This window comes from Baudoinia panamericana, assembly GCF_000338955.1.
Source record: "Baudoinia panamericana UAMH 10762 unplaced genomic scaffold BAUCOscaffold_14, whole genome shotgun sequence".
Lineage (NCBI taxonomy): Eukaryota > Fungi > Ascomycota > Dothideomycetes > Mycosphaerellales > Teratosphaeriaceae > Baudoinia > Baudoinia panamericana.
Window position 1 is genome coordinate 253,944 of NW_006911270.1, and position 21,345 is coordinate 275,288.

Here is a 21,345-nt window from a genome sequence, read left to right on the forward strand (position 1 = left end):
CCCAAGCCGAAGACTATACCAATATATGTACATGTAGTCTCCAACGAGATGAGAGCCAGCATCGACAAACACTTAAAAACGAGCTGTCAGTCGACCGAAGACTCGGGAGCTAAATCTGTCGCAACGCTCCCACTTGGTTCCCTGAAGACCCTAGAGGCTTGCGTGGTGTGTGCTGTAGAAGTATGAGCGTGCATCTCCTTTGCTCGGCTTTCCTCTTGCTGTACAATTGTTTTATACAAGCACGCACATACACAGCGTACATCTCCATCTCTCAATTAGATAAGACAGCACTCTTTCTCACTGACCATTGACCACTGTCACTGTCACACAACCTTTCCGTCTCTTGGCACCCCCCGTACCCACTTCCGATCCGTGAAGCTCCACCTGTGGAAGACTATCGCAACCACATCCCCTTAAAGAAGAGTACGAGTGTATTGGGTCTTACACTTCTCACAGCGACTGCGCTCCCTCAGCGGCCGCAGCCCACTCGCGGGCAATCCCCATCATATGCTACCACTGCATGCGGCACAGCAGGAAAAGATGAACCGGCATGGGTATAGTGGTGCCAACGGCCACGCAGGCAGTAATGGCGCATACCCCATGAGTCCGACTTTTGTCGAGTCAAGAGGCAGGACGTTCAGCATACGGCCGGACAAGTACGAGAAGTATGCATTGCCCGAACTACAATCTCGGATGGGAGGAGACCAGCTGACATGTGGCTTTGTGTAGATACCAACCGCGAAATGCACGGAACACGCTACAACGGCGGAAAGGCCTACTCATGCGACTAGGAGGTGTTCTTGGTGTCATATTGTTCATTCTCATGATCTTCTTGCCATCATTACGACCGACCACGCTATTACCGGCATTGTCACTTTCGCTTCTCGGCGGCAACAGCGAAGCTTTCCAAATAGAGACGGTTCGCTACTACGACCTCGCCAACGTCGGCGGCACAGCAAGAGGCTGGGAACGCGAAGAGCGCATCCTCTTATGTGCACCGCTCCGAGATGCCGCACCGCATTTACCCATGTTCTTCAGCCATCTCCGCAACCTCACCTACCCGCACAACCTCATTGATCTGGCCTTCTTAGTCGGCGACAGCAAAGATAATACCATCGAGCTCCTGAGCAACCTCCTCGCCGACCTCCAAGCCGCCCCAGACTCCCGCCAAGCCTTTGGCGAAATCAGCGTGATCGAGAAAGACTTTGGGCAAAAAGTCAACCAAGACGTCGAATCGCGCCACGGCTTCGCCGCCCAAGCCTCCCGCCGCAAGTCCATGGCCCAAGCGCGCAACTGGCTGCTCTCCGCCGCCCTGCGCCCAACGCACAGCTGGGTCTACTGGCGCGACGTCGACGTGGAAACGGCCCCCTTCACCATCCTCGAAGACCTGATGCGGCACAACAAGGATGTCATCGTCCCGAACGTCTGGCGTCCGCTCCCGGATTGGCTCGGCGGCGAACAACCCTACGATCTGAACAGCTGGCAGGAATCCGAGACCGCGCTCGCCCTCGCCGACACTCTGGATGAAGACGCCGTCATCGTCGAGGGCTACGCGGAATACGCCACTTGGCGCCCTCACCTCGCCTACCTCCGCGACCCCTACGGAGACCCAGACATGGAGATGGAAATCGACGGGGTCGGCGGCGTGAGCATCCTGGCCAAAGCCCGCGTCTTCCGCTCCGGCGTCCACTTCCCCGCCTTCTCCTTCGAGAAACACGCCGAAACGGAAGGCTTCGGCAAAATGGCCAAGCGCATGCAATATTCCGTCGTCGGCCTCCCACACTACACCATCTGGCATCTGTACGAGCCGAGCGTGGACGATATCCGGCATATGGAGGAGATGGAGCAGGAGCGGGTGGCGAGGGAGGAGGAGGAGAGGAAGAGACGCGAGCGGGAGGAGAAGATCAAGACGCAGTTTGAGACGCAGGAGGGCGGGGAGCAGTGGAAGGCGGATATTAAGGCGGTGGAGGAGGCGAGGGCAAGGGCCGAGGCGGCCAGGCGCGAAGCGGAGATGGAGAGGGCGTTGGCGGAGGCGGAGCCGAGTGTGAATGCTGCTGTTGGTGGTGGGGAGGAGAGGGATAGCGTGACGGGGGAGACGAGGGAGGGTGTGGGTGCGAGTGCCGGTTCAAATGCGGGTGGTGAAGTGTAGGTAGCGCTCGTCATTTATCTCCATTTCTTCTCACTCACTCAACTCCCACCTCCTTCTCCCAACCTCCCTGACAAAGACTTTCAGCATGTCATGTCATGGTCATGTCATGTCCCACAAACTAACCATCCCACTCTTCCCTCCCACAGCAGGCCCGTCAAACACACCGCCCCCAAACCCAAACCCAAACCCATCGATGACCCCAGCGCCGCCGACTCCGCCCGCGAAGCGGAAATCTTCACAAACGTGCAACCACTCACCCCGCAAACGCCCGAAACCGAGGGCGCGCGGGAGGAAGCGTGGGAGAGGTCGAGGGAGCAGATGGAAGCTGTTGAGGCGGCTGAGGAGGCGGAGGGGCGGTTTGATGGGGAGGCGGGGGTGAGGGATGCGGAGGGGGTTGTGCCCGAGGGGGGACAGAGGAGGTTGTGGGGGCATGGGGTTAGTGGGCTTGGTGTTGGGTGGGAGGAGGAGAAGGATGACATGATGGGGGTAAAGGTGGAGGAGGGGGTGGGAGGGGAAGGGGAGGAAGTGGGAGGGGCAGGACAGGAAGCGATGGAAGGGATGGGGAGGGAGAGTCCGATGGCGGGGTTGGAGGAGTGGAGTAGGGAGAGGGAGAAGAAGGATAGGGTTGCGGAGGCTGTTGCGGAGGCTAGAGCTGATGCGCAGGGGTAGGAGAGAATCAGGCGAGGGGTGGTGGTAGCCGTTTACTGTGCGTGATGTTGTTTGAGCGCTTCTTAATGGGATGGACTTTGCATGGGATGGCGTGGCGTGGCGGCTGGACGGTGTATAGACGAACAGTGGTGAGTGAGTGTATCGACGTACGGAGGATTTCATTACTCGTTACTGTGTCATACCATAACCTGCAGATAAGATCTTAGGCTCGACTATACGCAACGCAATGTACGCGTACTCACCGTCCCAGCGGAGCGCTATGTGGTTCTTGTGGGCGACGAGCGGCATTCACCACCGCTCCTCACGCAGAGCTCGCCTGCAATGCTGTGATTGTCGTGATCCATCACGCAAACGTGCATATTTGTGTGGACTAGTGTTTGACTCGCGAATAGGAACATCAGCACGGGGGAAGAGCACTCACGATATTTAGCTCATGTTTGAGTCCAATTTCGACTGGGATAGATAATTCAACACCTGCAATGATGGGAGCAGGCGCAAGTGTTTCCCATCGGGGATCGATCACGATGTCGCTCATATTCAACCCCAACGCCTACGCTAATCAAGTGACTTGTTACCACTCCCGAAGACCGCGCTCAATGCACCATAGCATCCCCATCCCCACCTCCAACCCCACCACTCACATCCTCAGCGTCAAGCCCCACAGGCACAAACGCCGGCAACTCGACCTTCGCCGCCCTCGCCTCCCCCTCCGCCCAAGCCCTGGCCCTGATCAACTGCCGGATCTTCGCCTCTGACCGCTGACCGCGACTCTCCAGCACCGCCTTGTTCACCTCCCCGGCCACCTTCTCCCTTAGTCTTACGTCCAACAACTCCTTGAACTCCGGCGTCATCTTCTCTGGCGGGAAAATCATGAGCGCCATCGTGCGCTCGAGGGCTTGTTGGTAGGTTGGATCTGTTGGAGCGCGTGGGGAGAGCTGTTCGGTTGCGAACTTGATGGCGGGGAGGAAGTCGGTGGCTATGGGATTTGCGCCGGAGGGTGCGGAGAGGATGGCGCGGATGATTTCGATGAGGTGGAGTTGGAGGAGGTGGAAGTGGAGGAGGGGGTTGGTGTCGAGGATCTAGCCGGACAACAAGAATTAGTAGTGTGTTCGGCGGCAACATTTATCATGAGGGCTGGTGTATGTGTGTCGAATCATACTGAGGACTGAAGTGTGTGTGAGTGTGCATCAACATGGCCTCTTGCGAGGCAGCTCTGAGTGGTGCATGAAACTCGTATAATCATGCGAGAGTAGGGTCAGAGGTGGTGGCAACTCACCTCCGGGTCGATCTCATTGATCATCTCAATCGCTTCGTCGATCCGGCCGCCGTGTATGGCATTTCGTATTCGGACTCTCTCGCGTATGCTTTCGTTGTCGACAGGACTGGCCATGTTCGTCTCCTGCGCAAACTTCTCGGCGGCGCCCGGGTACCCTTCCGAGACGAGGTAGTCCATTATGACCCAGTTGATGTCACTGCGTTGCGCGGTATGTCTGTCAGCCCTTAACTCTGCAATCCTGGTGTCTGCGACAGGTAGAGTAACCAAGAGACGGTGCTGCTGCTGCTGCTTCCAGTGCGGCAGCACCACATTCCGGCGACCCATGTTGAATGGTGCAACGCTGCAATCAGATACACAAGTAGATGTAGTTCTCCTCAATCTTTATTCAGAGAGATTCCCAACTTGTTTGAAAGACATCATGACAAGCAAGCAAGCAAGCGAGCGATATAAGGGAAGCGGCGGGCTTACCTCTTGCTGGGCTTCATCTCCTCCACCTTCCGGTCGAAAGAGTGCGAGCCGCGCATGGTGGAAGCTGCAGGGCCTGTGCTGGACAATATGCTCTATGCGGAAGATGGATTAGCACAGATAGTGACTATAGACTTGCAGCTGCCATGCTGGTGAAGAGAGGCATGAAGTGCGATTGTGTACCCGGGACAGACGTACCATCTCTGTACACTCAGAGGTAATGGGAGTCTGGACATGGCTCCCGTAAGGTCGAGGAGCGTTGTCAGACCCGGCTATGGTATATGAAGAGGTCGAGGGATATTGCCGAGATGGTTTGTATGCTGTGTGCGAGACAGCTTCACGAAGTGAATGGTCGAAAGTGGGGGCCACAAGTGCTTGGCAGACTTTGCTACATGTACATCAAGTACAGTAAATAGCCACGCTGCTTCATAATATATGCTATTTGCACTTTGTCGCTGAGATTGGTTACCATCATGTCGACTGGTGAGGTGTCAGCTGCAGTACTATCCATGCGTCTACGATGACCTCTCCCAATCCCGAACCGCCACTGAGCCCGACCACGTTGCAATGTACTCCTCGCCGTGCCAGTGCCGCCAGTGATCACCGGGTCCAGCGCGCCCACTACTCGCCACCATGGGCGAATACGTCCATCATTGGCATTGCCGGGTCGTCAGGCTCTGGCAAGACCTCATTGTCTCACGCCATCATCCGAGAGCTTAACCTGCCTTGGGTGGTTATCATGTCCATGGATAGCTTTTACCGGCCGCTTATGCCCGAGCAATCCGCGGCTGCGTTCAGCAACGAGTATGATTTTGACGCGCCCGAAGCCATTGACTTTGATAACCTGGTGGAGAAGCTCCGTCAGGTCAAGTCTGGGTAATCCATGCCAAACGCATATTGATACTTCAGCCATACGCTGACTTGTAGCAAGCCAAAAGGCCAACATACCACTCTACTCGTTCGAGAAGCATGCCAGACTAGACCGTACGACGACCATCTACTCGCCTCACGTTATGATTCTGGAGGGCATCTTTGCTTTGCACGATGAGCGCGTGCTGGACTTGCTGGATCTTAAAATCTTCGCGGAAGCGGATGCTGATCTGTGCTTGTCGCGACGACGTAAGTCATATCCGACCTGATGCGACACGAACACCAGCTAATCAATGCGGCAAGTAAGTGCTCCGTGATGTCCGTGAGCGCGGTAGAGACATCGAGGGCTGCGTGAAGCAATGGTTCCGCTTCGTCAAGCCGAACTTTCACAAGTTTGTCGAGCCGCAGCGGCATATTGCTGGTGAGTCAGTGCCCTTGTCTGTTTTCGTTTTCGTGATGACTTCAGTATCAATGCATAGTTCAACTGAACCAACATGTGAGACAACATACCATCACCATTTTCCGTCTGATCTGCAACTCTTCAAGCTATGATTCTCAACCGCGGCGCACGTCTTATCAATACTGACAGCGACTGACAGATATCATCGTCCCAAGAGGCATAGAAAACAAGGTCGCAATCAGTAAGGAAACATTACCCGCTTTCAAAGCGCAACATTTCTAACGGATCACAGGCATGGTCACCGACCGTATCCACAAAACCCTCGCGCAAAAATCACGTCTACACCAAGTCGAACTAAAACGTCTAGGCAAAGTCTCCGAAGACGACCCCCTCTCCGCCAACGTCTCAATCCTACACCACACCAACCAAATCCGCGGCATCAATACCCTTCTGAGCCGCCCGGACCTCGACCGCGAAGACTTCATCTTCTACTTCGACCGTCTTACGGCCATACTCATAGAAAAGGCCTGCGACATCGGCCTCACCTTCAAGCCCTGCCGAATCTCCACCCCAGTCCCGAATGAAACCTACCGCGGCTTCGCCCTCGACGGCGAAGTCTCCGCCGTCGTAATCCTCCGCGGCGGCTCCTGCCTCGAAACCGGCCTCAAACGCGTCATCCCCGACTGTCGAACAGGACGTATGCTCATCCAGACCAACTTCCGCACGGGCGAGCCGGAACTGCATTTCTACAAGCTTGCGCTCGATATCGCGGAGCACGGGTGTGTGTTCCTTCTGGATCCGCAGATGAGTTCCGGAGGCGCGGCGTTGATGGCGGTGAGGGTGTTGCTGGATCATGGCGTGAGTGAGGAGCGGATTGTTTTTGTCGTGTATATGGCGGGGAAGATGGGGTTGAGGCGGTTGATGAGTGTGTTTCCCGAGATCAGGGTGGTGGTTTGTAGGATTGTGGAGGATTTGGAGAGGAGATGGGTGGAGCAGAGGTATTTGGGTTGTTGATTGAGAAAGAGCTTGACGCACGAAATCCACAGTCACGTGCATGCGGTCCTTCTCAATCCGGTACAAAGAAGAACGCCTTCACCGTTCGGAAGGCACGAAAGCCTGAGGAACGTCACTGGAACCAAATGCCAGATTCTTCCTCACATTCGGCGAGCAGTGAAACACTAGGTGAGTGGCTATAGCGTCATGTGATCCCTCTGGTGAGGTTATATCTGCACTCTAGGCTCTCTCCTTCACCTCTCGCTCCTCCCATGTGACACTTCTCAACAGACGAAGAGGCACTGTGCGGCACTTCACCTTCTGCACTTGGCACTCCCCCATCAAAGTACTTGCAACAGAATTGAGACGCACTGCGGGCTGCTCGACTGAGAAGCCAGGTCAAGATGAAGAGAAAGACGTGCCTGACCTGCGACCGCCACCTACCAGCCAACGCCTTCCCCAAGATCAATGAGGAATGTCAACACGAGCGCGAGACGTGCAGACGCTGCTGGTACCAGTGGCTGGCCCTGCAGCTCGAAACAAAGCAGTGGGACCAGATCACTTGTGCGCAATGTCCGACTAAGCTGGGGCAAGCGGATATCAGAGCTCTTGCTAAGCCGGCTGTGTATACCAAGTGAGTAAAGCCGACAGCGACTACGGCTTGGTGCGAATGTATGAGTTTAACCTGAATCATATCGCAGATACCTCGAAGCAGAGATCAGAGGCACGATGGCCGCCGAAGAGTCCTTCCGCTGGTGTCTGAACCCGGAGTGCAAGTCCGGCCAAGCTCACTTCGACGGCGACATCTTCACGTGCGCGTCATGCGGGCACAAGGCTTGCGTGGGCTGCAATGCTCCGTGGCATGAAGGCGAGACGTGCGAGGCGTACCAGGACCGCATCAATGAAGGGGAGCGCAAGCGGCGGCAAGTGGTGGAGGAGCAAGATTCGGCGAAGGCGGTGGAGAGGGTTGCTAAGCTTTGTCCAGCTTGCGGCAGGAAGCTGGAGAAAAATGGGTGAGTGATCGGTTTCAGTACGGTGGGAAGAGACAAGCTGACGGGTTCTGTGGTGTGCAGTGGGTGCGATCATATGACATGTAGGCTATACAACCTATTCCCATTAGGGTATGCGACTAACGAATACTGCGCTTACAGGTCAGATATGCCGGCATGAGTTCTGCTGGTCATGCCTTGCTCATTATAGCCCAATCCTTACGATCGGTAACTCCGCTCATGAAGAAAGCTGCAGGTACCACTCCAGGAACCTTCCAGGTTACAGGCCAGCCCTAGCCATGTTTTAGGGTGATCGGAATGAGCCCGTTGTCAGCTCGGCTGCGATGGAAATGGTGGCAAGGAGTCAGACGATAGGCCCGCCTCACCACGTTGAACTGGGCACGGCTGGAGCGAGAGACAGCTGCATTGTCATGTGCGTGGTGGACAAGTTGGCATATTGACTAAGACAATTGGACTCGTCGACCGTCGACCACGCTGGGTTGGGCTTTCTTGGCAGTCAAGGACTACTCATGCTCCACAACCTCATTTCAGTCTTTGCTACCGCCATCCCACCTCTTCTGCTCAGCGACAAACTCCGCCTTCAGCTCCACATACCGCTCATCGCCCGTACACCGCCGCCAAAGCTCGCGAAACACCTCACTAGCCCGCAACTTCTCCTCCCTCCCCGCATGCTCTTCACTCTTCGGCAACTCTACACGCTTTCCACCTTCCTTCTCCAGCTCCCTCGCACTACGATCATACTTCTTGCCACCCTTGTGATTAGCATACCGCTTCGCCCTCGTCATCCCCATCTGAATGAACTTGCGAGCCATGTCCGCGCCCACGAGGTCGCCGGCTTTGACATAGTGCGTGAAAGCCTCGTACAGTATTGACGAGGAGTTTTCCGCTATGGGGACCGTCTTGAAGCGCCAATGAGGGAGCAAGATCGACTTGTACGGTTCAAAGGTAAGCACGCCTTGTTCGCCGCGCGCTATGCGGTAGGACATGCGCAGAGCTTCGTCGGAGAGGGCTGGCGTGGGGAAGTCAGATGGGTTGAAAGTATACCCTGTCGACTCTGGACTGTTTGCCTGCTTCTTCTTCGGCATGTTGGCTATCGTCTTTGCATCTCCAAGCATTCTTGACCTTCACGTCCAGGCACTGAGCGGCCTCGAGCTGCGTAGAGCAATGAGTGCGGACATACTGCCCTCCTCAGCTGGGACTCCCTTCGTTCTCCAATGCCCTAGGCTTGTCACGAGAATGTCCGAATCGTCACGGCTTTCACAACGCAGTTGTCAATTGGTGGGGAAGGTTTAGTAGCGTAGCCGGGAAGTCGGAAAAGCCTCGGCTGGTTTTGTTTTGGAACATATTGATTGTAGTCAATCAATTTAGCTAATTCTGCAGGGATGGTGTAGTTGGTCATCACGACTGTCTAACAATGTTCATATATTGTTCAGCTCACAGTAGGTCCCGGGTTCAAACCCCGGTCCCTGTACGTTTTCTTTTGCTTGATTCACGACGACATGACGGCCTTAGAGCTTGTTCTTTTACTATGTCGAAGTCTGAAGGAACGGCGGCGACGATGACGCCCACTCGTTTTGCTTATCGAGAGGATCGCGGCATAGCACACGGAATGAGAGAACCAAAACTTGCCAGTCTACAATCAGCACACTGCTCAATCTGAGATAGACTTTCGTGATATTGTTATTGCTACTAAACTGCCACCCCTCTCCTCGTCCAGCCTCCAGGCCCTTTCCAAGCCCACATCCAAAGCCCACAAGCCACCCACACACTCACCGCCATCGCCCAAAACGTAGGCGCATAGCACAAACTTCCATGACACAAGCCATCCTCCCCTAACACTCCCACCTCCGTCGTCCTCCCCGCCGCCCACTGATACACCCCCGAATACACCAAACCCCAAACCGTCGCCCCAACCGCAGGCGCCGTAGCGACAATCCCCCAATGCGTACCAAAGTTCTCCACGCCCCAGACAACACTAATGATTATAGGCGTGAGGCTGAATGCGGCGCCATAGCCTGCCCCGATGCTCGCGCTTACGAGCCAGAAGTAGTTGCCGTGGCCTTGGAGCATGCCGGTGGCGAGGAGGACTTGGCCGATGGACATTAGGAGGGTGAAGGCGATTAGGAAGGTTATGCGAGAGAGGGTGAAGTGTCGCTTCTGGGATTGGGAGACGGGCTGGTTGATATCGGGAGGGAGAGAGGTGACGCTGTTGGCGAGGCTCTTCGGGCCACGCCGGTGCTGGTGCGGGACTGAGGTTGGTGCGAGAAGGTCGGTTAGTGTGCCGGTTAATATGCGCGCGAGGGTCGAGGTGATGGCGACAATGGAGACGTGGGTTGTGGCGCTTGTCATAGGCTGGTTTGAATCATCTGATGTGGGCGGTGGGTAAAGCGTGCCGATTATGGTGCCCAGGTTGTTGATGAAGGCTTCACCAGGACCCGTGACGAGGAAGAAGCCGGCAGCTAGCCACCACATCGTGTGATCGGACAGGAAAAGCTTTGTTTCTTCGTTGAGCAGCCAGGCTTTCTTGCGCTCTTGTTCTTGGAGCCGTGCTTTGTGCTCCTCGGCCTGCTTGTGCAAATTGTCGACCTCTTCGGCGGAGAGTCGTCGCTCTCCTGTTGAGACTGTGCCGTAACCTGACTGCGAGCCATTGCCATTCTGTTGGAAGAACTCGCTCTCGTCCAAGAGCCCGCTTCTCTCCAACTCATCGACCGCTTCATCGATCAGCTCCTCTTCGCCTACAATCCGTAGCGCAAAGAAACCAACAACGCCAGAAGCCAGCAGTAAGCAGCCAAGGAACAGGAAGAAGCGATGCACATCCACTTCCGTCTTGCCGTCGTATGGATTCGTCTCATACAGCAGGTTACTGCCAACCTGACTCTCCCACATGCCACTCAGTCCAAAGCACGCAATAGGCAGAGCCAGCGCCAGACCCTTGTACTTTCCTCGCCCGAAGTTCTTCGCACACGTCGTGACCGCTGAAAGGTACATACAGCTGGTCGCGCAGCCGATAGGTATGAAGGACAGTACCATCGCCCAGTACGGCCAACCGTCTCCACCAGAACTTGGGGGAGGTCCGCTCTTATACGCAAATGCGGCGAGGATGTAGCCAACTCCGAACAGGCACCCCGCCAGTAAGGATGGCAGACCAGGACCAGTACGGTCGCACAGCCAGCCGAATAGCGGCACCGGAAGATACATCGCCAGTTCCGCCGTGATGCTTATGCCATTGACTTGCAATTGGGTATAGTGTAACTTCGTTTGGAACAAGGGGGCGTAGAGGCTGTACGCCGTAAGACTTCCCGCCCCGAGGCAGTTAATCAGTGCCCATATAAAGCTTAGATATCGTGTTGCCGCTCGGCTGAGGCGTTGGCGTTGCTGTGCTGCGATGCCTTCAGCGACGTCCTCGAAGAAGGAGCCGGCGTAGCTGTGCTCTTCGCTGCGGCGACTGGCCGCGGACGCATCGCGTGGGCCATGGTGGTGATCGTGAGGCTGGAGTGGACGGCCGCCTGGGTGATAGTCGAGCTTGCCAATGTGTGGCTCGTCGGAGTCGTTGGCGGGAGGGCCACGACGGCTGGTTGGGCGGCTTGACATTGTCGCTGCTCAGGGATAAGAGAGTGGGTGCTATCGCGGGATCATGATGTGTGCTGCCAGGCCTTTCAGCAGCAATCTGACGAATAAGGCAACAATGTTCAAGCTGGAGGATTGCGGCTCATTGTCGCGTGTCAATGCACTCTTGCGTGACGCCAACGGCGCGGTAGCACGGCGGACGCCCGAAAGCTTGTTTCTCAGCCCCACTCTCCGAGATAGGAAGTTGTGGGTTGATAAGTGAAATCCAGAGCTATTGCTGCGACCCGTGAATATAAAACACAACACTCGTCCATTGAGATGGACTACCGCACCATTGTAGACCTTCCGGGGGAGCTGCTGTATCTCTGGCACGCTCATCGCACCGAGGTCGTGTTGACGGGAGGAATTCTGGTAGCGATTGTGCGATTGGCACTGTATTGGCGAAGCAGGAAGACGGCGCAGCTTGCAAGGCATGCCTTGAGTCTAGAGACGAAGCAAGTACCGGAGAATGTCACGCTGTTGAAACCGCCAGAAGCGTCATCAACAAAGCGCAAAGTCAGTCCACCGTCTGCGCCAAAGCGAGTAACTGGTAGGCGGAAAACGAGGCCGCAAGATGCGCATTCCGAAGCTGTGGTTGGCAAGGTGCAGCCCGTCATCTTCTACTACACTCTCGGCGGCACCACAAAATCATACGCGGAAAAGCTTGCCAGCGCTCTCAAGCAGACAGACTCTTCCAGCAGTGTATTGGACCCTCAACTGCGTGATCTTGCGCAGATCGACTACGATGACTACTTCATTTCTGCCCCGAAGGATGTCGAGCCACGTACCTCGTTCTTCTACATCATTGTTCTTCCGACCTACAACATCGACACCGAGCTTTCCAACTTTCTCTCCCACCTAGAGGAAACGCACCACGACTTCCGGATCGATACAGCTCCACTCTCTGCGTTAGCTGGCTACAGCGTCTTCGGCTTTGGTGATCAGCAGGAATGGCCTACGGAGCAAGAGGGGTTCTGCAGTCAGGCCGTGGAGGTGGATAAGTGGATGGCAAGATTGACAGGAGGCAGGCGAGCCTTTCCGTTGGGTATGGGAGATGTGAGCGGTAACGTAGAGCTTAGATTGGCTGAGTGGGCACGAGGCGTGGGAGCGATTATGGGCGACTTGGCGAATGGGCAGGGACTGGGTGAGGGTGTGCTTGGTAGCGGAGGGGCAGCAGAGAGCGCAGACGAAGCGGATGAAGTAGACGACATGAATGTTGTAGCCTCCGCAAAGGCATCCAGAAAGACGAGGCTTACCAAACGCTCAACTGGAGACGATCTGGAAGACCTCAAGGCGCCCATCCCGTTTGACTTCACCACCTCGAAGTCTCCAAGCATCGCACCTCCACCAAGAGCCATGGTTCCACCAACCTCACCAACCTATTCTTCCCTGACCAAGCAAGGCTACACTATCGTCGGAACGCACTCCGGCGTGAAGATTTGCCGCTGGACCAAATCCGCTCTTCGCGGTCGCGGCTCATGCTACAAATACAGCTTCTACGGCATCGCCTCCCATCTCTGCATGGAAGCCACGCCTTCGCTCTCCTGCAGCAACAAATGCGTCTTCTGCTGGCGCCACGGCACAAATCCCGTCGGCACTACATGGCGGTGGGAAGTCGATCCACCTGATCTCGTCTTCGCCGGGATGAAGGAAGGCCATTACAAGAAAATCAAGATGATGAAAGGCGTCCCCGGCGTGCGAGCAGAACGCTACGCCGAAGTCATGGGCACAGCTGCAGGCCAGGGAATCAGACATTGCGCGTTAAGCCTCGTCGGCGAACCGATCTTCTACCCTCACATCAACGAACTCTTGGCTCTCCTACACAAAGAACACATCAGCACCTTCCTCGTCTGCAACGCGCAGCACCCGGACCAACTCGCCGCCCTAGCCCCAGTCACCCAACTCTACGTCTCCATCGACGCCTCCAACAAAGACTCCCTTCGCCGCATTGACCGGCCGCTGCACCGTGACTTCTGGGAACGCTTCCAGCGGTGCATGGACATCCTTCGCTCCAAGCGCTTCACACAGCGGACAGTCTTCCGGCTGACACTGGTCAAGGGTTTCAACATCGAGGAAGAAGCGGAAGGGTACGCGGACCTAGTCCAGCGTGCCCTGCCCGGCTTTGTCGAGGTGAAAGGAGTCACTTACTGTGGAACCTCTACCGCCGCGGGCGCGGGACTGAGTATGCAGAATGTTCCGTTTTACGAGGAAGTCACCGCTTTTGTGCTCTCGCTAGAAGCGGCGCTGCAGAGGAGAGGACTGGATTATGGCATCGCGGCCGAGCATGCACATTCGTGCTGTATCTTGCTTGCGGATCGGACGAGGTTCTTCCGGCCCGCGAAGGACGGTGGGCCGGAGAGGTGGCATACTCTGATAGATTATCCGGCTTTCTTCCGGTGCTTAGAGGGTGGCGAGACATTTGGGCCGGAGGATTACATTGGGCCGCCTACAGCCGAGTGGGCATCGTTTGGCAATGGTGGGTTTGATCCTAGGGACGAGAGAGTGGATCGCAAGGGGAGGGTGAAGGTAGTTGAGAGATGAATAATGAGTGTCGTTAAGACAAATCATGAACCGTAGTATGAGAGATATGTGAGCAGACTGCCAATCTCGCAGAATCTAAACTTTTACGAGAACGCCTCGCTAACATTTCTGAGTTCCCACGACGATTCTGTAAGTTAAAAGCATAAGCATGAGCTATGTGAAATGCAGCCGCAAAAACAGAAGCAGTGTTCCTGGTTTCGCTTCCGCACCAGGCACGATCGGCAGCTCGTATGAATAATTCATGGTCCATGAAATGCACCGCGAGCGACATGAGACTGCCGATGAAGTGCATCTGCTGTGGCACGGTCCGCCGCCGCTTGGCGACGTCGCAGTATCTCTAGCCGGTGTGCTTCCACCTGCTCAGCTCGCGAAGCTCGAGTAGCATCGCGTATCACCTCCGTATGCAGCCCCATACCCATCTGCCGTTCCCGCAGCAAGCGGTTGTGCAGGGTACGCAGAGCTTCGAGGTGCTCGAAGTTCTCGCGCTGTTGCCGTACGTCCGGAAGATCGACCGTGCCATGCCGTTCTGCTCCAGCTTCGGCGGCGTGTGGGTTGGGTCGTTGCATGTGCTGACGGACGTAGGACTCTCGCTGGTTGTTAGCGGGCCGCTGAAGTGGATCGATGCCGCCGTTGGCAATCGGATCGAAAGGGTGTTCGAAATAGCCTAGTACGTCAGGTGCAGGCCCGGGTGTAGGCGCAGGTGCAGGTGGGGGCGCAGGTGGGGTTGCGGGTGCAGGCGCGGGTGGCACTACATTGTGTCTCGCTCTGGCGTGAGGGATGCGCAGACCGGCAGGCCCTAGAGGTGCTGCTGGCGCTGCCTGTGGCATGTCTTCATTGACCCATTCGACAGGCAGCTGTAGCTCTGGCAGCGGCGGCGGTCCACCACGCAAGCCAAATGCGGCCATGTAGCCTGCCAGACCGCCCGGTATAGGGCGCCCGGGGGGGTGGTATTGGTGAACGTGCTGCGCTGCGGCTGGCTGGACAGCCTCATCGCGAACCAATGCGGGAGCGAGATTGAACGGATGGTTACGCGCGTTCGCAACCTGTCTTGCCCTTCTTTCAGCGGCACGGTGGAGCAGATTCGCACGTAATGCGTCCTGTCTCCGCCTTGCTGCGAGGTTTAGAAGACCTTCGTTTGGGATGCGAACGTCGTCAGCAACACCATCAAAGAGCTGGGCTCCTCCAAGGATGTTATTGGCGGGATAAAGCATGTTCATACCGTACCCACCGGCAGCAGCACCGCGACGAACGCGGTCGGCAGTCGCTTGCTTTACGGCATCCGAGACATTGATCTCGACATCTTGCTCAGTAAGATTCGGGTTTGCTTCAAGCAACGCCTTGCGAGCCGCCTCTTCCGCTTCCCTCACCTCGCGCTCGTGACGCTCTTCCACATTGTCGTAAAGCGGACACCGCTCTGGTGCGGGCCGATCGACGAGTGGATTATGCTGTTGATCAAAATGGTCGTAGTTCTGCACTGTCTCTGAGCAGACATAGCATTGTATGTTCATGCACGAGGGACAAGTCATCTTGTTGCAGCCGTACTCCTTGATGAACTGCTTCTTACACTTATTGCAGGAGCGGACAAGGGCGGCGGTCATGGCTTCTTCAATCTTGTGTCTGCTGCTGAGCTTGTTGTCTTTGGCATGCTGCTCGCACGATGCAGGAATATGTGAAATACTCTTGCAGCGACGACAGCTGACCTTTTCGCACTCCGGATTGGCGCAGCGGAACTCGAAGTCTTCGTCGATTGGAGGCATGATGGCCTTGAAGTCACAGAACGGGCACTCCTCCAGATCATCGAGGCCGGCGTCACGGATGGCTTTCTCTTGCTCGAGGTCTGCCAATTTCTTAAGCAGTTGCGGGTTGCCAAGTTGGTTCAGCTGGCCCGGTGCGAATCCAGAACCGCAGCCAGCGGTGCACAAAACATTGCACCGCGCGTCACCAATTTCGGTCTTGATGTACGTCTCCAGGCACTCATAGCACGTGAAATGCGCTACTGCTCCGTCACAGTGGATTTGGCGGTTCATTGGTAACTCCTCAAAGCAGGCTTGGCACTCCGCCGTTTCGCCTTGCTCCATAGCGTGGCGCAGGTTTTCTTGCTCGGATGTCTTCATCGCGTCTTCCGCAGCACGCTCGGCGCGCAATACTGCGGCACGCTTACGTGCAGCAACAAGCTCTTCTGTCAAGGTAGGCCAGCCGCAATTTGCTGCGATAACGTCGGCGCTTGCGAGCTCGTGGTTCTTTGGCGGACGACCCCTACTAAAAGTCGGCCGAGCAGGATCGTTAGAGTCTCGAGAAATGGCGAGGGTGATGTATGCTTGGTAGAAGTGCTTGTCTCTAGCGAGCGTATCGTTGATGAACCTCACGGGTATGTCAGGATACTCAGCTTTTAGCATAGCTTGTATCGATCCTATGTTGTAACAAAGTATCAGCACTCAAGACATGGCGCTAGGGACGGGGGTTGCAACACAGCCTCCATAGAAGCGTAGTTTAATGTAATGCACATACCTTTCAGAAATGAGGGTGCAAGTTCACGACTCTCGACGGTCCAGCGGTTCGCATTAGTCTCATCAATACTGTCTCCCCGCTTCCGCTTCCGCACCGCTTGTTTGCCTTTCGCATACCGTGGATAGTCAAGGTTGGACAACAAGTTCTCAATGATGTTATCGAGCCGTGCTGAACCGGGCAGGACTTCATACTCGTCACTAGCGTCGAACTCATTGTAAAGCTCGTGCACGTAGTCATGGCTAATGTCTGGGAAGATCTCGAGCACGCGCTGCAGGCATGTGTCTACAGTGAATGGCGCATCCTTGGGAGGAGCAGCGGGAGGCGCTGTGTACGGCCGCGGTGCTTCCTCGTCCGGTATGAAGACTTCTTCGCCGTTGATGACCATAAGCTGTCCGCGCACTGGTGGGTTGTCGGGAAGCAGGGGCGCCTGTCCCGGATGAACGATGGCGTCGAAGAAATCGAATGGCAGCTCATTTGCGGGCAAGAGATTGCCGTTCTCGTCAAGCACAAGCGGCACGCGGTCTGCCACATGGAGATCATGGTCAGGAGCACCTGCTCCGACTTGGATGTCATCTTCGTCGCTCAAGAGGTCGATGACTTCAGCCTGACTGACTGCAGCTGCCGGCCTGGCCGCCATTGGTCGTACGTTCCGGCAGAATGTGAGCAAGTTGTGAAAGGGCTTGTCTGCGAATTTTAGAGCACTGCGCACTAGCCAGAGCCGTGAGGCTTTGCTCACGGAAGTGAAGGTTAGGCTGCAGAAAATGAAGCTGTTGCAGAACGAGCGGACATTGCGGAACCACGAATGTTGGCGTAGGTGAGGACCGAAAGCATAGCAATGGGAGGGTGTGGGTTTAGATCGTCAAGGTGCGTCTGTTTGCGACTCGTACCTCAAAACTGCTCTGCCGCATATATGAATAGCTCGCCCTCGCATGCGGCCTGTAATGTGGCCCGATGCGCGGGTTGTAAGAACACCCATGAGACGTATCACATTTGGTCAGACTTTGGCTTTCCGATGGCTGGCCAGATGCGGAAGGCTAGAGGTACCACTTGCATCGGCGACGAGCTTGTTGCAAGCTCCCGTCACCCTTGACAAGATGTGGACGGCCGAGCATTGCCACCAGGCAACCGTGGGCCGCAATCGCATGTAAGGCAAGGAGAATGAATATTAAGGAGCAAGAGCTCGGGCCCGCACCCTCATCTAGTAATATGGCAGCTTGCAGCCTTAGGCTTGCATCTCACGGCAGTTTCACGATAGGTCGTTTACCCTAAGCGAGTATTCTATTATGATCAACATTGAACTTCACTACATTCTGCCCCGAGTTCAACGATGCTTAGTAAATCGTGGTGTGTATTCGTTGCCTCAGTGATTCAAATGGCAGATCGTTAATCGATCACATGCTTCTGAAGCAGTGTTTCAACCACATCCGCATTCTCCTTGACCGGCTTGGTCCAGTCCTTCGCTTTGAGCTCTTCGTACCCTGTGGCAAGGAAGAGTGCTTCCGCCACAGTCACCCGCACCCTCGGATATGGGTTCGTCTTGAGCATACTCGCCAGCTTCCTGACTACATCTCCTCTCAACACAGCAACATCCGCCAGCCCTTGGTAGACGTGGACTGCAGCTAGGATCTTCGGAATGTCGTTCGATTTGTGGTGGGACTTTTGTATCGTTGAGAGCAGACCACGCCACTTGAAGTCTGTATCCGCCAGCCGCTGCGGTATCTGCATATTGAGCAAAAAGGCCAGAAGCTCAAGCGCTGGGTGCATGTCGGACCGTGCTATCAACATGGCTTTCAACACAGCTGCAAAGGCGGTCAGGTGATCAGCAAGTAGCTCGTCATCTACCGCATCCAGCGTCTTTGCCAGCGCGGCCCGCGAGGCTTGCAGCAAAGCCTCAGCACAAACGCCAGCGCAGGATATGCAGCCTTCAAGCACGGCACGCTGCTCACTTGCGTCTGCGCTGTTCGAAAGAAGTGGGCTCATGGCATCGCAGAAGTATTCATACGTCGAGACACTTGCGATATCTGTAACAGGTTCCCTAGACTGTAGGAAGCGCCGTCGGCACATTGCAGCTTGCACGCGGACTCGGTCGAGCTTCTCCAAAGATAATCGAAAGATGCCAGATTGCAGAAGTCTCACCGACTCCGCTTGTTGTGAGAAGGCAGCACTACTAAGTATGTCCACCACCGCAGCTATTGCTTCCAACCTTACAAGCGAGCCGACATCGCCTCGCTCATCGATGGTATAGTCGTGCAGTCCACGGTGCAAGGCTTGTGCGATGGTGTTTGCAATGTTTCCGTCAATGGTCGAGCTCGTGGAAGTACTCTGCACCGCAAGCCGCAATGCCCGAACGCCAATGACTCTCCAGTCAACACCTGCGCTGTTCACCACGGCAGCAAGAGTTCGAACGACTGTCTCCGCCTTCTCACCGTGTAAACCGCTCCCATAGGCTGCAGCTAACGCGCCCAGTGCAATCAATCTCCCTGCGCCACCAAGCGTGGTTTTGGAAGTGTCGGTGGCGACCTTTTTACAAAGCGTCTGCACTCCGATGGCGCCGAGGGGCTGCTTGGCTTCGCGCCTGAGCGCTAACAGCGCCTGCACCAACGCAGGTAGATGACGCAAGACGGACTCCTCTTGCCGGGCCGTCAAGCGCTCGACCAGCGACTCTATCAAGGGTATCTGGTCATCTGCCTCGTCCCTGTCTCCATTTTGAAGTCTGCACCGGCATAGCGAGGTTATCAGTTGAGCGGCGGCTGCCGGCAACTCCGAACGCAGAATACGAGGCGTGAAGTTGCTCAGGAACTGCGTTAGACGCTCGATTAATGGCCATAAGCCGACAGTACTGACCTTGTAATCTGTATCGAGAGCGTTCGACACCGAAAGCAAGAGCCCATGCAGTACTTCCGCCTCGCTTGGTGGACACTCGGTGAGATGCTCAGCGAGTCTGTCTATCACATCTTGTGTACGGCCGTCTATGGTACTGAGTTTGGCCAGTGAGGTAGCAGCGGCTTCGCGGGATGCGACGTCAGGTGATCCAATGCCACGCCAGCCAAGCAAACCCTCCACCAGTGCCTCCCAATAGTTGCATCGCAAGACGGCAGCGTTGTTAGAGACATCGATCGTGGCCCTCCGTCTCAGACCAACAGCCTGATATTCGACGATCTGTACAAGGGAGATGCCTTCGTGGACTTGATTGGGATGTCGGCCCACAAGCTCCTGCAAGGCTGCAGACGAGCCCCTCCGGATGTTGCCTGCAGGGTCGAGACAGGCCGAAAGGATGAGCTGCGTTGCTACTGCTAGCAACACCGGGACTTCTCCGCAAGAAAAGTGTAGACTCGTCGCATCAACCCTCAGCAGCTCAGCTGTAGTGTACCGTCTCGACACGGACCAGATGCCGAAGTTCGCAGCATCGCGTACGTTTGTGCCAAGCGTACTGCCTGTAGTCGTCCGCTGCTCGAATTGCAGCGCTGCTATAAGCGTGTTGATAATGCTCGAAAGTTGTGCTGGCGATGCAGTGCGCTTGAACAGCGAATGTGCTAGCGTGAGCGTCTGGCCGTGCCACCTCAGGGGATCTGCTGCACGAACGTCTAATACTCCGCCTGTCCTTGGCATATCTTCAAGGAATGAGTCAAGGACGGCTTGTATGACTTCATGGCCCATGTCTGGGTCGAGGTCGAGGACGATTAGACTGATTGATTTTGCAGCAACATAACGAACAGGGGTATCACGATCGCGCAACGAGCGCAGAAGGTAGTCGATCACGTCTTCCAGTACGCTTGTCGTCTGCAGAAAGCTCGCCAGCGGACCTTCTGCAGGCACAGCCCGCAATGATAGGATCGCAACGCTGCGAAACGTCTTGATGACGAGCATTTTCGCCACTGCATTACCAGTGGCAGGGCTACCTTCATTGACTGATAGTCGTAGACAGGTCCTGTAGATTTGCGGTACCAGATGCCCCATCTCAGACGATGCAGCAATGCCGGACAGAAAGCGAAGCGGAGCGAGCTGTTGGTATATCGTAGTAGACTCATTGCCGTCAGCTGTTAGGGATTGTATTGCATAGCGGACCAAAGAATCGCCGAGATGGAGCTTTTGCATGTCAGGTCTGGCAGACAGCCGCACAAGCATGGCAGCCGCGGCATCCTGTGCTTTCGTCGCCGAAGGGAGATGATGCAGGCCAACCGTCACGCATCTAATTGCTACTGGAGGCAGCTCTGCTGGAAGCTCTAGATTGAGCGCTTGCGATATTGCAGGTTTGGTCTCGGAGATTGAAGAAAGATCGAAGGGCGTGAGGAGTAGATGAGAGAGCCACAATAAAAGGACATAATGCACTTGCCATGCTACATCCACGTCGCATTTTGGCGCAGTGGTCCGCTCGAGTCGTTCCACAAGCGGTTCGAGATAGCGGGCTTCGTTACTGAAGAAGCGGACGATAACCTTGTGGCCCCTGACCTTGCAGAGGGTGTAGAGAATGGTGCAAACAGCAGTCTCCAGATCAACATGTCGGTCCGCCCTATTGCCACCAGTCAAAGGTAGATATGCAAGGTAGGCCTCGACGAGTGGTGGGAGCAGGTACTTCAGGCGAGCATCCAGCAGCTGTGGCTCACCCTGAAACGGCTCAATCTGTTACGAGCCATGAGCATTATACCTACATCAAGACTGATCACAGTCGTACCAGCTTGATCACATAGTCAAGATCTCGCTGCTTGACGCGAGTGTGTACTCGTTGCTTGCCAGCTGCGGTTGCGGCTGGCCGCCAGAGCAGCAGCGGTAAGGCAGACTCAAGATCTGACAATAGGCTGGCAGAGGCCTTGATGAGCTTCACGTCGTCTTCTTCGTCCGGACTTTCCATGATGTTATG

The 21,345-nt window shown here is 55.7% G+C and overlaps 10 protein-coding genes and 1 non-coding gene across 11 annotated transcripts; 5 read left to right on the forward strand and 6 right to left on the reverse strand.

Annotated features, from left to right (window-relative positions):
* Window positions 1-507: 507 nt before the first annotated feature.
* BAUCODRAFT_78776 (glycosyltransferase family 62 protein) lies at window positions 508-2,149 on the forward strand (the record flags this gene model as incomplete). The annotated part of the gene is made up of 2 exons (XM_007682810.1): window positions 508-656; window positions 730-2,149. The coding sequence occupies 2 exons, from the start codon at window positions 508-510 to the stop codon at window positions 2,147-2,149; spliced, it is 1,569 nt and encodes a 522-aa protein (XP_007681000.1).
* A 15-nt stretch (window positions 2,150-2,164) lies between these two features.
* On the reverse strand, window positions 2,165-2,646 carry BAUCODRAFT_299599 (uncharacterized protein). The gene is made up of 2 exons (XM_007682950.1): window positions 2,273-2,646; window positions 2,165-2,216 (listed from the first exon to the last, which is right to left on the reverse strand). Exons 1-2 carry the CDS (start codon window positions 2,626-2,628, stop codon window positions 2,180-2,182), a joined length of 393 nt encoding a protein of 130 aa, XP_007681140.1. The 5' UTR covers window positions 2,629-2,646; the 3' UTR covers window positions 2,165-2,179.
* Window positions 2,647-3,222: 576 nt separating this feature from the next.
* BAUCODRAFT_299499 (uncharacterized protein) lies at window positions 3,223-4,919 on the reverse strand. Its single transcript, XM_007682951.1, has 4 exons — window positions 4,758-4,919; window positions 4,563-4,654; window positions 4,095-4,290; window positions 3,223-3,897 (listed from the first exon to the last, which is right to left on the reverse strand). The coding sequence occupies exons 1-4, from the start codon at window positions 4,758-4,760 to the stop codon at window positions 3,412-3,414; spliced, it is 777 nt and encodes a 258-aa protein (XP_007681141.1). The 5' UTR covers window positions 4,761-4,919; the 3' UTR covers window positions 3,223-3,411.
* Window positions 4,920-5,079: 160 nt separating this feature from the next.
* BAUCODRAFT_79570 (uncharacterized protein) lies at window positions 5,080-6,843 on the forward strand (the record flags this gene model as incomplete). Its single annotated transcript, XM_007682875.1, has 5 exons — window positions 5,080-5,435; window positions 5,491-5,678; window positions 5,737-5,850; window positions 6,029-6,070; window positions 6,122-6,843. 5 exons carry the CDS (start codon window positions 5,080-5,082, stop codon window positions 6,841-6,843), a joined length of 1,422 nt encoding a protein of 473 aa, XP_007681065.1.
* Window positions 6,844-7,035: 192 nt separating this feature from the next.
* Window positions 7,036-8,239, forward strand: BAUCODRAFT_299438 (uncharacterized protein). Its single transcript, XM_007682952.1, has 4 exons — window positions 7,036-7,456; window positions 7,524-7,835; window positions 7,896-7,915; window positions 7,974-8,239. Exons 1-4 carry the CDS (start codon window positions 7,227-7,229, stop codon window positions 8,117-8,119), a joined length of 708 nt encoding a protein of 235 aa, XP_007681142.1. The 5' UTR covers window positions 7,036-7,226; the 3' UTR covers window positions 8,120-8,239.
* A 120-nt stretch (window positions 8,240-8,359) lies between these two features.
* BAUCODRAFT_152032 (uncharacterized protein) lies at window positions 8,360-8,917 on the reverse strand (the record flags this gene model as incomplete). Its single annotated transcript, XM_007682953.1, has 1 exon — window positions 8,360-8,917. The coding sequence occupies one exon, from the start codon at window positions 8,915-8,917 to the stop codon at window positions 8,360-8,362; it is 558 nt and encodes a 185-aa protein (XP_007681143.1).
* A 291-nt stretch (window positions 8,918-9,208) lies between these two features.
* On the forward strand, window positions 9,209-9,303 carry BAUCODRAFT_t38. Its single transcript has one exon. It is a non-coding gene; the product is annotated as a tRNA-Val (tRNA).
* Window positions 9,304-9,435: 132 nt separating this feature from the next.
* BAUCODRAFT_299625 (uncharacterized protein) lies at window positions 9,436-11,572 on the reverse strand. The gene has a single exon (XM_007682954.1). It carries the CDS (start codon window positions 11,421-11,423, stop codon window positions 9,522-9,524), a length of 1,902 nt encoding a protein of 633 aa, XP_007681144.1. The 5' UTR covers window positions 11,424-11,572; the 3' UTR covers window positions 9,436-9,521.
* A 1-nt stretch (window position 11,573) lies between these two features.
* Window positions 11,574-14,099, forward strand: BAUCODRAFT_299626 (uncharacterized protein). Its single transcript, XM_007682955.1, has one exon. It carries the CDS (start codon window positions 11,718-11,720, stop codon window positions 13,977-13,979), a length of 2,262 nt encoding a protein of 753 aa, XP_007681145.1. The 5' UTR covers window positions 11,574-11,717; the 3' UTR covers window positions 13,980-14,099.
* BAUCODRAFT_299630 (uncharacterized protein) lies at window positions 14,091-17,223 on the reverse strand. The gene is made up of 2 exons (XM_007682956.1): window positions 16,488-17,223; window positions 14,091-16,389 (listed from the first exon to the last, which is right to left on the reverse strand). The coding sequence occupies exons 1-2, from the start codon at window positions 17,122-17,124 to the stop codon at window positions 14,219-14,221; spliced, it is 2,808 nt and encodes a 935-aa protein (XP_007681146.1). The 5' UTR covers window positions 17,125-17,223; the 3' UTR covers window positions 14,091-14,218.
* Window positions 17,224-17,744: 521 nt separating this feature from the next.
* BAUCODRAFT_116501 (uncharacterized protein) lies at window positions 17,745-21,336 on the reverse strand (the record flags this gene model as incomplete). The annotated part of the gene is made up of 2 exons (XM_007682957.1): window positions 17,745-21,107; window positions 21,160-21,336. 2 exons carry the CDS (start codon window positions 21,334-21,336, stop codon window positions 17,871-17,873), a joined length of 3,414 nt encoding a protein of 1,137 aa, XP_007681147.1. The 3' UTR covers window positions 17,745-17,870.
* Between the last annotated feature and the right edge of the window lie 9 nt (window positions 21,337-21,345).

What these genes read in the sequence shown, in the direction of transcription:
- BAUCODRAFT_299630 (XM_007682956.1), bottom strand. Translation starts at nt 17,124, where the DNA reads ATGGCGGCCAGGCCGGCAGCTGCAGTCAGTCAGGCTGAAGTCATCGAC. An exon ending in TGCACCCTCATTTCTGAAAG is followed by an intron (nt 16,390 to 16,487) that starts GTATGTGCATTA and finishes GTTACAACATAG; the next exon opens with GATCGATACAAGCTATGCTA.
- BAUCODRAFT_299438 (XM_007682952.1), top strand. Translation starts at nt 7,227, where the DNA reads ATGAAGAGAAAGACGTGCCTGACCTGCGACCGCCACCTACCAGCCAAC. An exon ending in AAGCCGGCTGTGTATACCAA is followed by an intron (nt 7,457 to 7,523) that starts GTGAGTAAAGCC and finishes ATCATATCGCAG; the next exon opens with ATACCTCGAAGCAGAGATCA. An exon ending in TGGGTGCGATCATATGACAT is followed by an intron (nt 7,916 to 7,973) that starts GTAGGCTATACA and finishes CTGCGCTTACAG; the next exon opens with GTCAGATATGCCGGCATGAG.
- BAUCODRAFT_299626 (XM_007682955.1), top strand. Translation starts at nt 11,718, where the DNA reads ATGGACTACCGCACCATTGTAGACCTTCCGGGGGAGCTGCTGTATCTC.
- BAUCODRAFT_299499 (XM_007682951.1), bottom strand. An exon ending in GAGATGAAGCCCAGCAAGAG is followed by an intron (nt 4,291 to 4,562) that starts GTAAGCCCGCCG and finishes CGCGCAACGCAG; the next exon opens with TGACATCAACTGGGTCATAA. An exon ending in TCAATGAGATCGACCCGGAG is followed by an intron (nt 3,898 to 4,094) that starts GTGAGTTGCCAC and finishes TTGTCCGGCTAG; the next exon opens with ATCCTCGACACCAACCCCCT.
- BAUCODRAFT_299599 (XM_007682950.1), bottom strand. Translation starts at nt 2,628, where the DNA reads ATGTCATCCTTCTCCTCCTCCCACCCAACACCAAGCCCACTAACCCCA. An exon ending in TGGGAGGGAAGAGTGGGATG is followed by an intron (nt 2,217 to 2,272) that starts GTTAGTTTGTGG and finishes AGTCTTTGTCAG; the next exon opens with GGAGGTTGGGAGAAGGAGGT.
- BAUCODRAFT_299625 (XM_007682954.1), bottom strand. Translation starts at nt 11,423, where the DNA reads ATGTCAAGCCGCCCAACCAGCCGTCGTGGCCCTCCCGCCAACGACTCC.